This window comes from Symphodus melops (assembly GCF_947650265.1).
Source record: "Symphodus melops genome assembly, chromosome: 21".
Classification (NCBI taxonomy): domain Eukaryota; kingdom Metazoa; phylum Chordata; class Actinopteri; order Labriformes; family Labridae; genus Symphodus; species Symphodus melops.
In genome coordinates, this window is record NC_136711.1 from 13,566,984 (window position 1) to 13,580,033 (window position 13,050).

Below are 13,050 nucleotides of genomic sequence, written 5' to 3' on the forward strand. Positions count from 1 at the left end.
TGGTTTCTTTGTTCAGCCAGCTCTCTGTTATGACGCACTCTGCTAGGTCTGCACCCAACATCGCCTACAGATGTTATTTATTGAATTTTGAAAAGCCTCTTGGGAAGCTGAGAACTTGGGCATGGTTTCAAACCTTTCTCTGCAGACTCGGGGCTCATCAGGTTGCCTGGTTAAAAAGCCTCCTCATTATCTTCATTGCACTCAGGGATGATACTGTATTTCTTTCCCCTTCACTGCTTCAGCATTACAGCACACTGAAAAGACACAGTCTCTTAAATGATATCCACCTGTGGTTTTAGATTATGTAAATCAAATTAGACTTCTTTCTAGCCCATAGAACGTACAGTTTTTAAAAAAAAATCCTCTTCTGTGTAAAATGAAGCATCCCTTTGTCTTAAATGTTTTTGTATTTTGCATATTCCACAAACATATTTTTAAAATCCAAAACTCTGTGTGTGTGTGAGTGCGTGCGTGTGTGCGCATGTGCGTGCGCATGTGCGTGCGCGTGCGTGCGCGTGTGCGTGCGCGTGTGCGTGCGCAAATGGGCTCAGGTATTTTAAGTGCCGACTCTCTTTCAAAAAGGTAGAGCTGCCTTGAATGTGTGGCTGTGCGCCGTGTGAATAATTGTCATCCAGAATCACTAACGGTGTGATCAACGTGACTGGAATAGAAATGCAATCCTGACGGCAGTGACAGGTTTAAGAGAGGAGAAGGGATGAAGGAAAGAGGGTGGTGAGGGGTGTTGAAGGGTGGGTGGGGGCTCACATGAAAAAAAAAAAAAACACAAAGGGCAAAGTGTGGACTCTTCTAGTAGTTACAATTCTTTGACATTTTCCGTGTCAACCTGATTTGCTAGAACACTCTGCAAAATTGCATCGGATGAATGTGATTTCTCATATAACATTAGCGCTGTGTGCTGTACTTACTGCATTTCTTCATGGTTCACAGGGTTTTGTATTTTTTTCTGATAACAATTTTCATGCCCCTATACATGCCTTTCCTACTCTATGGACAATATAGTATACAGATGCCTCTAAAAATATATTTAAAGCAGTAGATTATAGTTCTATAGTTGCAACAGTATAGTGGAAGAAAAGTCGTCGTCGTTCATGGATGCAGAACAAAGTTGAATATGAGAGCAGAACAATGGAAGGTGTCGTCGAAATCAGAACAAAAAAGAAGTCCTTTGAAAGTCGTGCACATGTCACAACAACTACAATACAAATGGAATTCACGACATGCCCACATAGATCAAGTCACGTGTCAAACAAAGACATTATAAAAAGAAATAATGACGTTGTTTCTTGATAGTGCGCATTTTAAAGACATTAAATGATATGATTTGATGTAAAAGGCTAGTATTTAATTGAAAAGAAAAGGGGGATTTTTCTACTAAATTGGTGATACTCGTTGTGTGAGGGATTTTTTCCTTTCAAGCAATAGTGTGTCGCCCTGTGCACCTACCTTATGAGATCGTTGGATGTGTTAACACGTTTTAATTGTATTCCTATAATGTACAATGTACCGCAGTATAACACAAGTGAAGTGTGTAACTTGTTCAGAATGGGCACAGAGTGTCCGTAATGTGGCAGATTGGATATATAGCAGTGCTACATCATATGTAACAGTTCTGAGCAGCTTTCAAATATAACACAGAATATGTGCTTTAAGATACATTACGCATCTTTCAAATAGTTTTTGCATGAAAGATTTCCAGCTCAATATTCAGTTGGTTAAGTTTGCAGTTTAAAGCTACTGTATGCAAGATTTGTGTCTATGTATGTGTGTGTGTGTGTGTGTGTGTGCGTTTGTGTGTTTTTCCCCAAAATAAACACAACATGCTTTCTTTTAACAAACAATTCGATCTTTTCGCTGTGAATCTTTACTTTCGAAAAATGTAAAGAAGGCATCCAGCTGTTTAATCACCTTGTAGGACAGCAGTTTTAGTCGCCAAAGAAAACGTGCTATGGAAATAATCAATGTTGTCATTAATGTTCTTGTTTGCCTTTGTGGCTCATTAAGAGGCAGCAATGGTAAATTCAGTCTGTTTCATAACCTGCTAAAAACTCCTGACAGCTTAGCTTTAACTCGTTGTATGCAACTTAATCATTTTCACTACTCTGTCAAACTTCACAATATTCGAGGCAAAGAGGCTTCATGTTGCATTTTCAATGAATTCTGAATCACTTATAGCATCACATTATCGCTGACAAACAAAAACATCAGCACTTCTTCAATGCGAGCACAAAATAAAAACCTTGTTCTCTCTAAAACAGCAATCAACCGATCTGAACACAGTCGTCTGATTGTGATGCGCTTTTTTGAAACGCTCACAGAACTCTCTGCATAGCAGCTCTAATTGAATCGTTCCCTGGCTTTGTTTCTCAAACAGCCTGCAGTGGAGACGATGACTTTCTCTCTGACTTCAACACATAAACACAATTTAGCACCCTCGTAAAGCCTTTTATATTTCACGCTTTGTTGATTTATGTCTGATCAATTGCCGCACAATCGTAAATATTGCCACTTTTTTTCCGTAGTAAACTCAATTGGCCGTATCATTTGTCAATTCATGTTTTGCACTTGTTTTATTGTGCCGCATTTCGCCACTATAAGATCTTGTCATGTGAGTGTTTGTGCAATGCAAACCATGGAAGTGATCATGTGTGTTTATGTGACTGTAGCCTGCCCTGCTCAACAGCCATGATGCTAACCCCACCACCCCTGGCCCCTTAGAGCCTTTTAGCTCCTAAACCTGAGTAGAGCGCCTTTTTTTATGTTGGCGAACATAAAACTGGAGGGTGACAATGTGCCGAAGCCTTGTGTGGTTTTCGCATTCAGTGTCTGGAGGAGTGCTTGTGGTTACATCCAGTCACAGTGACAAATTGCCTTTTTTTTTCCTGCCATTGCCTGCTAACAGCCTCTGTATTAACCTCGCCATTAGCACTTACTTAGAGTGTTACACCCATTTTTCCTCAGCCCAGGGTCTCTCTGGACCTCTCAGGGCTGATTAAAGGACATTTGGGAAGCATTTAGAGGTGTAAAAGCTCATTGGTTTGAATGAGCCAGTGTGGCTTGGTGGTATCGGAGCCTATCTCTCTGATTACTCCCATAACCACAGTATTTGCTCACCCTAAAGGTGCTGAAGTGTTAGCTTTGATATAGATGCTAGAGGCGTCTGCGACCCTTAATGCTAGCTCCTCAGTGTGCCATATTACAGAAAAGCAGAGTCCACCCCACTGCGAGGCGGCGATAAAGACATTCCACCTGCTCATAGTACATCATGATGAGTTAATAATAAAGTAGCACTGACAGGTGTGGGTTTTTTTATCCCTCTCATGATCAAAGGCAAGCACTCCGGAGAGTTCTGTCGTCTCCAGGCGAGAATATCCATTCTGTGCAGATGCTGAGGAGAGATGGCCTGTTTCAGTAAGAGAATGATACAGTACACGCACCAAGAAGCTAGCTTTATCTGACAACAGCATATCTTCACACGCTTATTTTCATCTCACTTAGGGAATATGACATCCTAATATTTTACAGCTCTCCTGTAGCCGCATGGAAACATCATCGAGCGCTCCTATTGATCTTTTTCTGAGCCGTTTCACAGCCCCATCTGGTTTCATTATCACTTGATCCGTCTGGCAGGGTTGGAAGAATCTGACCCCTCTCAGTCGCACTTGTGATGTTTGATTAACTCCTCAGAAATTGCTCTTCATGATGCATTCATTCAACTTTTACATACTCACTTAACACTCCTCCTGTGTTTACAGACGGAGGACATTGCAGAGATTGCAAAGAGGACACAAAACCTCCCCAAGGATAATACGAAGAGGCAGCGAGTGGTGGTCTTCACCCAGGGCAAGGACGACACTGTTGCAACAGTCGGTAGGCCGTTTTTTGTTTTCCATTTGGGTCTTTTATCCTCGCATATTTCCTCTTAAGTACTACTTGAAGCTATCCCAACTTTGGCCCCTTTTGGACATCTTTACCCTTCGCTTAAAGCTCATATCTCAAAAACTTCAGCCTTAAATAGATGGCGGATCGCTAAGTGAAAAGAGGCGAATGTTATCAGTAATTTCTTTGAAGTGAACCTGCAATATTGACACCAGATGTTTGAAAAAAAAAAAAAAAAAAAAAAAGAACGCTTGCACTACGTTCTGTCATTTCAGAGCATAAAAGAAGTGTGGGGGATGCAGAGAGCAGGCATTGATTTGTGAAGTACTTCTAACTTTGTCTTGGACAGTCTCCAAGCCAGTCCTCAGCAATTTTTAATACTTCATCTCTTACATCCTTCTTTTTTTTTTATTATTATCCCTACAAATTCTGGCAGAGTGACCTTGTGGAGAGGAGTTGACAACTTCTAGTCCTCAAATCAATCCCATCTCCTTTGATTCAGGTTATATTTGTGAGCCGGACGTTAAAAGGCAGTGTCATCATATCTGAGCAGGGGTTGCAGGTTTAAGCGGTGCTGGGAGAGACCATAGTTTCAGATTACTGCTGGGAGCCTGTGCCTTTGTCAGAGCCACAGGGTGTCTCTCCTCGTTGCCCTTGCAGTTCAGACTAGTCGTGTGAGAGGAGAGATGGCCTCAGGTAAAGACTCCTACATATCACTCATCACTGGGGACTGCAGAGAGGCACAGCTACAGCAGGGACTGTTAGCGCTGCAGGACACTGACTTCACATTATATCCAGTGTCCTCAATTTGATACTGCCTGCAAGAGTATTTAAGTGAAGCTTTGTACAGTGTGTCACTGATGGTATTATTAGAGTATCAATAATTCATTGTGGCTTTTTTGTGTTTTGATAGTGTCCGTAAACTGTGATGCACATTTTGCACAGAGAAAATCTGTCTTAGTGTTATAAAAGATAAAGTGGTTGTGATCAATATTTGCTTATTTACAAAGGATAAAGTAAATGTTATGTAAAAGGGAAGCTGCTTGTAGTGATGAACCCACATAATTAAAATGCCCCTGTGCAGGTCTATGCTGCTTTTTTTGTTGTTTGTTTGCTCGCTCAGATCTTTTTTACCTTACAGACACAGAAGGCATCCAATGAAAATCTCATACCCGACTTTACACCTAAAGCCAGAGATGTTCCAAAACCATTCTCTCCTTGTCCTTCAAATACCTTAACCCATGTACTTACGATGAGTGTCGATGGTGTGATAAATGTTCAAATACATTGTGAAATGCCAAGAACCAACCTTTATGGTGACCCAACCCCTCCAAATTGAAGCATTGCACACTTTGAAAGTTGTTCATTAATTGGTGGGAATTCCTCGTGTCGAACCGGCGCCTGTTTACCTCAGTGAGTTGAGTGGGCTCCCTTTTATACAAAGGCTACAGTCCTCAACGCATCAGCTGTGCGTTCAACTCCAGTTTTCTTCCCCTTGAAACAGGTCTACCATCTCTTCTCCCCACTGTCTCTTTTTTCAGGGGAATGAAGGCAATAAGGTCCCCAAAAAATATTGTCTAAGATATTGCCTGATCACTGGAACTTGCCATGTGACTAACGCTACATTGTCTGCTAGCACCACACTGTCATTGTCAGCTGGATTCGTTACCTCAAAAAGATTCTTCTTCTCTACTTCTAAACAAGTAGGAGTCAGTGACGGCTATAATAGATCCATGTTGGAGCAGGATGTGTAGGTATCAGAAGTGAAGAACAGTTTTCAGCTGGTATCAGTATTGGACCACCTTTAATGTATGCAATATTTTGGGGCACAGTTAGGAAGACTATTGGACTTGCAGACATCAGGGAACACAAACAAGTCTATTATTGCTGATGAGGCTTAGAAAGCATGTGGATGACTTGAATTACACAACTGTATATTGTTACAATATGCCAAATCTGCGCAAATAATTCACATTACAAAAAAAAAAAAAACTTTTGTTCAGTGCAGAGAGCTTTGTTCCACTCCTCAGGGCAACGAGCACCGTCCATTTTCTTTTCTGAAGTGGAATTCCTGGAAATAAATTTCCTTTCATGAGAATTTGAAAAGAATCTTTAAGCAGAAACCCTGACGGTTAAAAGAACAAGGATCCATCCATTGTGCTGGAGGTGATGGATAATTCCTGCCTGCTCCTCTCATTGCTCCTGTGTGGAGACAGAGCCGCGCACCGCTGTGAACTTTATATAAAATACATGATGAATGCAGGCGGGATGAAAGACAATGTGTTTCAGATGTCATCTACAAAGGCAAACATGATAAATGTCATTGACTGTGCTATCATTGCATTGGAGCAGTTACAGTAGTCTGTAGAGCAGGATCGGTGAGTGTGCGCGTGTGAGAACACCGCTATTCATGGCAGCCAAATAAATGTCAATGTAAAAAGAGAATTAAAGATTTTCATTTCCCAGAGGCGGCGCTCTAATAAACTTGATCTCTCATTTTGTTTGCAATTTGTCCTCCTGTCAGGATTTGATCATTTGCCAGCCTCTGCATGTCATGTTAAACCATTTTACAGTGATTAAGGATTGGAAAATGCCTTCCCCCTGTGGTATAATTCTACAAAAAGAGATGTCAATTTGTTATTGTTCTTTTTTTTTTTTTTTTTTTTTTTGTTCTCTCTCTACCCGCCTTTCATCACACCAGTGCTTCACACATGCCTTTCTAAAAGAGCTGGGAGCAGGGGGAAATGGCCCTTTTATTTAGCTGCCACTGACGCCGCTGAACTACGCCGGGCTTTTGCTTATACTCCCATTACAGCAGTAATTAAGATCATTGTGCCCTGAACCTTAACGGTGAGGAGATCTAATAAACCATTATTCAGCCGGGGGTCGCCACTCTAATCGCTGATAAGGACTTGATAAAGCCTGACTCGGCTCCTCTGTGAGTTTTAGAGCTCTCAAGGGGGCCAAGCAGGCAGATTTTCGACAAAAAAAAAAAAAACGGATCCATACATGTTAATCACATGAGGCCGAGTGAGGAGGGATAACAGCAAGGCAAAAAGTTTTGTCATTCTGTCTGGATTTTCAGTAGATAAAAACGCTGCAGGGTTATTTACACATGTACGTGCAGTCATCTTAATAGTGTGTTTTAAAATGCTAAATGTTTATGTTGAATTCTTCATGAAAGACTTAATCAATTAACATTCTGGCCTATGTGAAAGACCGCCTCTCTCTCCCCTTGGCATCTCACATTCAAGTGTTTTCTTTCATGTCTCGACTGAAAAGATATTGGTTGGCGATGATCTTTTGCCTGTGGTTACAGTAATTATAGGCATATGTATTCTTTCTTCTTCTTTTTTTTTGTTCCTAACTTGATTGTGAACAAACAGATTGAATGTCAGCTCGCTCCTAACCTGACGCGTTTGCCAAGAAAGCGGTTAACGTTGTTGTTTTTTTTTTGTTGTTTTTTTTCCCTCCCTCTCCGTGGATCCGATTTTGGCTGAAACGCATCAGGAAGCGTTCCAGAAGAAGTATTCTAGGGGAAGTTTCTCCCATAAAGATGTTTTGTACTTTAACTCAACATTTCACTCGTGTCTTTTTAGCTAAACAGTCATGTGCAACTCCCAGTCCCTTAGCAGCTTAGCATTTAAAATGATATATTCATTATTGAAAGTGTGTAGTATATTCAGTGTGACAGGATCAAAGTTAATTTTAAGAACCTGCCAACTATTTCATCTACCTGATTCCTGTTGCAGCAATAATAGAGTTTTCTGGAACACAACCAGGTGTGGTGTGTAATAATTTCAAAATCACAAAGACGCTCCATATGCTCATTTTCCAATAAAGCCGAGGTCGTCTTATTTGCATGTACAGTCACTATTTTTAACAGAAGTGTGATTTTCTCAGTCAGTGTTGTGCTGTGAATTGGCATTGTTTAAAAGAATAGCCAATAATAAAGGACTTAATTGATACTCATTTCAAAGAGACGCCTGTTGAAAGAACTTCTTAAGTTTAATCACCACCATTCAAGAGTTGTAATGAGGGAATTATAAAGAGCAAATTAACAAAAGCACACAATTATAGCTTACTCGAAGGAGGTATTTGAATTCTTTTGAGGGTTTTTTTTAATGCAGTTTTTTTTCTCTCTGCTGCAGGTATAACCTGTCAAAGCACAGCCATACCACTCACCCACACATTCAACAGCAATCTGCTGTTTTTGTCAAACCAAACGCTGAGAACCAAGATATTTCAGTGTTGAAGATGAAAAGAAAAAAGGGCAGTAGATTTTTTATTGATTGAAAATAATGTTGCAGATCTCATTACAGTGAAATGTGAAATGAGTTCAGCAAAGTGATGTTTTCAGAGCATCTATGAGCCAGAAACAACAAAGTCAGACAGTGTTGGCAGGAGTTAGTCGTTTCTTTTTTCTTTTTCTTTTTTTTGGTTACCGTTCTTGCCAGTTGGATCTCAGTTACAGACGGGTGGGGAAAAGTTGGACTGTAACTTGAGTCAACATGTCAGTCAAATTTAATAATTTGCATCAATGAGGTTATGTGAACTTTCCCCTCACAGCAAAGTACAAACTTTGGACATGATGATAGATGGAAGACAAACACTGGGTGTCTATGCTGCTATGCAAACAGTGCTCAGAAAGTTCTGTGTTATACCATCAATAACTTCATGCTGCTTACAGTGAACTTTGGCCAAAATGTTTGACTATGTTTCTCTAGGGGCTAAAATCCAGATAGACATGTTTACGCCTACATATTATTTTAAATTAAGTGGCTTGTCATATTCAAAAACAATAGAAATAACAAGGCACGAGCAAACATGCTAATAGTACGGATATGCAGACGTCATGCTAAAGCCCTTTGATACAAGTGTTGGTAAATAGTAACACAACATGTGACGTTTACAGCCATGCTAGTAGCTCTGTGATGCTATACTTAAGAGACACATTCACACTTAAAGTTGCTAGCCTTGGCATGCTAGCAAACTCATAATGACCATACCATGCTAAAATCCTGTTGATGTTTACCTAATTACAATGTTCCCCATGTTAACCATCCCAATAGAGAGTGTTAGCATGCTAATGTTATCATATTAGCCCTCCGCATAAAGAACAGCAGTGGCATATGACAATGAAATTAGTTTTGGTTTTATTGTAAACACTATGTGTGGGGCAAGCTTATTTTTCTCTCCTTTCTATTGAGAACCTAACTCCTCCCTCAAGACATACACTGCAGACACTACCCATTTGTTTTAACAACCGCAAGCATATTTACACACGCATTTAGATTTTATTTTTGGGGTCTAATGAACTGCAAAACCTGTTCTGAACAAGTGCAGCAGCCTCACGTTTTAATGCATCCGGTTTTATAGCCGCAAAAGTGTATCGCATTTTAAACATGCCACATCTGACAACTTGAGTTTCCTCATCGTGGCATAACTGACAAACTGTAATTTATTGTTAGCACATTTTCCACTGTGGTTAATCTTTTCAAGAGGGAGGAGGACTCTCAAAGCTTCGTCTGTGGCATTAATTAAGTAAAGTCGTTATGCTGCTAATTAGCAGATCCTAAAAGGATTCTTGTCTTTTTGTAATTTATTATCAGAGCTACAATCACCTGCTTTCTTTTCAAAAGAGAATGTGTCATTATGAAAACACAATCCATCTCTTGATCTGTTACATCCTCAGCACCCGACCTTTAATACAATCACATTCTGCTTTGTAAGATGTCCTCTTTAACCACAATTTGACAAGAATTTTTTTCCCTTATAGCTGGTGTATTACAGTAATTTCCTTGACATCATGTGTGGAGCATATGCTGCGCTGCTGGTTCTGTGTCTTTTCCCCTCTGAAGGACCAAACTGAATGAATAGATTAATAAGGTGGGGTGTCATATCTTCCACCCAGCTTTTCCCTGAGCCGTTGTTAGATTAGCAGGGAGCCTCATTAAACAACTTTTTTGAAGTTGTTTATCTCATGTTCTCCTTAAACTTCAACCTTTTTCTCTCAATAAGAGGTCTGTCAGCCTCCTCGTGTTCCTTTTATCCGTATGTCAGTCTTTTGTCTCCTTCACCTTTTTGATGGTTCACATCGGCACCAGAGCCCTCAGATTGTTTGAAGATCGTGTGTGCGTTTTAGATTGTTCTGACATAAGTTGCTGATTTAATGTCACTCTACACCTCCAGACTTTGTCATCTGGTGGATTTCTGTTTCTTCCCCCCCACCCTTCTCCTTTAAACTGGAGGTCCCTTTGAAGTGCATATGCTACTGATAATTGAAGCAATATAATTCACTGAAAATAATGCAGGGACCCTCATTTAATGGTTTCCTCTTTTAACTGAAAGAACTCAAAGGAACTGTTGTTGCATTGTTTTTCATCCTACACAGCACAGCGTGAAGACATGTTCAGGATGTTTGGTCAAATCACTGCTGGACATGGCCTTATTTAGACCACAGAAGTGTTCCTCCCAATTAACTTTAAAAAACAACATCAGATTTCACTATGGGCATTCATAAGTGATAGGCAATATTCACTATTTCGAGATTTAGAAAACTCAAAGGTTGTGCATCATGCTCACACTTACGCTTAGTAAGTAACTGTGCAACAACGTGGTGCCAGTGACAGAAAAAAACACATCTTATTAAAAAAACAAAACATGCAATGACATCACAAGTGTCCTTTTGAGACATTGCAAAAATGAGTACAGAACATGTTTCTTTACTGCATATATAGCAAATAAATTCTCACACATTGATAAATTGAGGCAGTTGAAGTTCAGTGTGTCCAATTGTCACCATATGCTTTTTAGTTATTTCACTTTTATTTAGCATTTATGCACTGTAGGACATAGTATTCTAGTTCAAAAGTAATTGCCAAAGTAATAATTACACCATTCAATGCTTAAATTAAAAGTACTGACTACAATTTATCCAGTTTTGACAAAGCTTTGCTGTGGCAAATGACCTATAATGTTTTATAATATCAAGTTTCAATCAAAGAAGTTATAATAATGCTAAGCTCAAATTGTGATCTAATTAACAACTGCTCTGTGTCTCAATACCAGGTGAGAAGGTGACCATGTTCCCTGTGCTTGACATCGACCAGAATGACATTGTGGATACTAATGGAGCCGGAGACGCCTTTGTGGGAGGTAGGGCTTGGAAATCATCTCCTACACAGCTTGATTTCTATGTACCGTACAGTTCCAATTAACCTTTGATACTGGCCAACTAGCTAACAAAGTATAGCCTCTAGTTTATATGAGTGTGACATTTGGCCTGCTGTTTTCACCCCGTGTGAGCTTATCAGAGCAGTGTAAAAAAGTGTCTGCATTTGGATTCATGTTGAGAATGAAATAAAATGTCACCATTTCCAGAAAAACATTCCTAGAAGGCTAACATGAATGCTAACTGCTCCTCCAACTATTTTAGTGTTATGGGTGGTTACAGGTTGAACTCTTTTGCTCTTTCTACCCAGGATTTCTCTCTGCATTGGTGCTAGAGCACCCATTGGAGGAGTGCATCCGTGCGGGACACTACGCGGCCAATGTCATCATCAGACGGGTCGGCTGCACCTTCCCAGAGAAGCCAGACTTTCAGTGATGCATCCAGCTATGCATAATTTGTCTTTTCCACGAGATACTTGTAAATGTACGCTTCAGGAATTAATGTACTTTTTTCTATTTACAGTAAATGACTACATGGGACTTAATGGTGCAGCTTGAATATTTAATCAAAATCAAACAAGCAACTCCAATGTATTAATTCAATTTGAACACTGTGCTGCTAACAAAGGGTAGAATAATATAGTTGAGAGAATACCACTGAAATTCTGTTTGGGTTTTTCGAGCTGCTTATTTGAGGGCCTGAAAGACGGCAAAAGGAGTCGCCACGTGTACAAAGTTCTCCATCACTATTCCATGTTTTTCTTTGTTTTACTCAGGACGTCCATAATAGAGCAACACACTCTTGTTCTGCCTCCCCATTGCTCCGAAACTTTACTACAAGTAGCCATTTGAATTTTGAATTCTGTTTTGCAATATATAGTCATTTAGGTTATACGAACTGACCAACAGTGGAGAAGTAGATTATCCCGCAGGATAGGTTTAATAAAGTTTGTGTTTTTGCTCTTTAGAGTAGGACGGCAGCTGTGGTCAGAATCGATTTGACCCAGTGTCACATCCAAAAACTTTCACAGCAACTTTTCAAAACATTCCTACTCACCACAACCCGTTTTCTCCGCTCTTTTTTTGACTACCTTCAAGGTAGTTATTCTTATGCCAATAACCTGCTTATTATGCCTTTTTCTTTAGAGTTGTTTTTTCAGCCATGAGCAGACTTAATTTGATGTTTTTAGAAGTGCCAAGAATGAGTGCCATCCTTCACACAGCAGCAAGTTACAAACTTTTACAGCCTTCTTTCAAGCCTGCAGGCACTGAGTGTTGTGATACTATATGCTAATAAAATAAGTACATTTTCAGTTGAGCACTCCTTTAACACTCAGCTGATATACTGTGGAAATAAGGGAATATGGCTTCATAAATGTCTCAGTTTTCAGAAGTTGAAGTTTCTCTGGGAAAAGTGTGGGAATAATGTCTTTTGTTAATACCCAAATAAAAGAATATCAAACTCATCCTAGCATATTGCTCTTGAACCAAAACAGAGATCAGATTTTTAATAAAAGTTCTCATTAATTGCAGCTTCTGTAAAATGTTGAACTGATCTTATAACACAGAGCTGTTGTATGTTCCTCATTATTGAATCAGCCAGAGGCTCTCTCATGCTAATCACTTTTGGACAGCTCAACACTCTCCATTATAGAGGGGGCTATGGGGGGCTGGGAGGAGGAGACCAGGACCAGCCTGGTGTCCTGGCTCCGCTCAGTCACTCCCACTCATGCCTAACTGGACTCTCGGGGTGTGGAGCTGCACTGCGGGGCTGCAGAAGATCATTTTTCTCAGTTAAGGGATTAGCGGTTGCTCTTCTTGGCGATCATTAGTGAGGCCTGAAAATTAGGCTGATCCTTCGTAACCAGCTGTGCTGTCGCTGGGGGTTGGAGACGAGGATCAGAGGGAGGCCCCCCAATCCCTTACCCTCTCCTTCTTCCCTTCCTACCTCCCCCCTTCCTCTACCACTGACTGTGAGCC

General features: G+C 40.3%; 1 protein-coding gene across 2 annotated transcripts in view; it reads left to right on the plus strand.

Annotated features, from left to right (window-relative positions):
- adkb (adenosine kinase b) overlaps positions 1-12,536 on the plus strand; it is a 111,929-nt gene extending 99,393 nt beyond the window's left edge. For both annotated transcript variants that reach the window (XM_079372789.1, XM_079372790.1), the window contains 3 exons: positions 3,774-3,888; positions 10,969-11,055; positions 11,382-12,536. In XM_079372789.1, the coding sequence (XP_079228915.1) occupies positions 3,774-3,888; positions 10,969-11,055; positions 11,382-11,506 (327 nt within the window). In that variant the 3' untranslated portion in view covers positions 11,507-12,536. The remainder of the gene's footprint in view (positions 1-3,773; positions 3,889-10,968; positions 11,056-11,381) is intronic.
- The last annotated feature ends 514 nt before the right edge of the window (positions 12,537-13,050 follow it).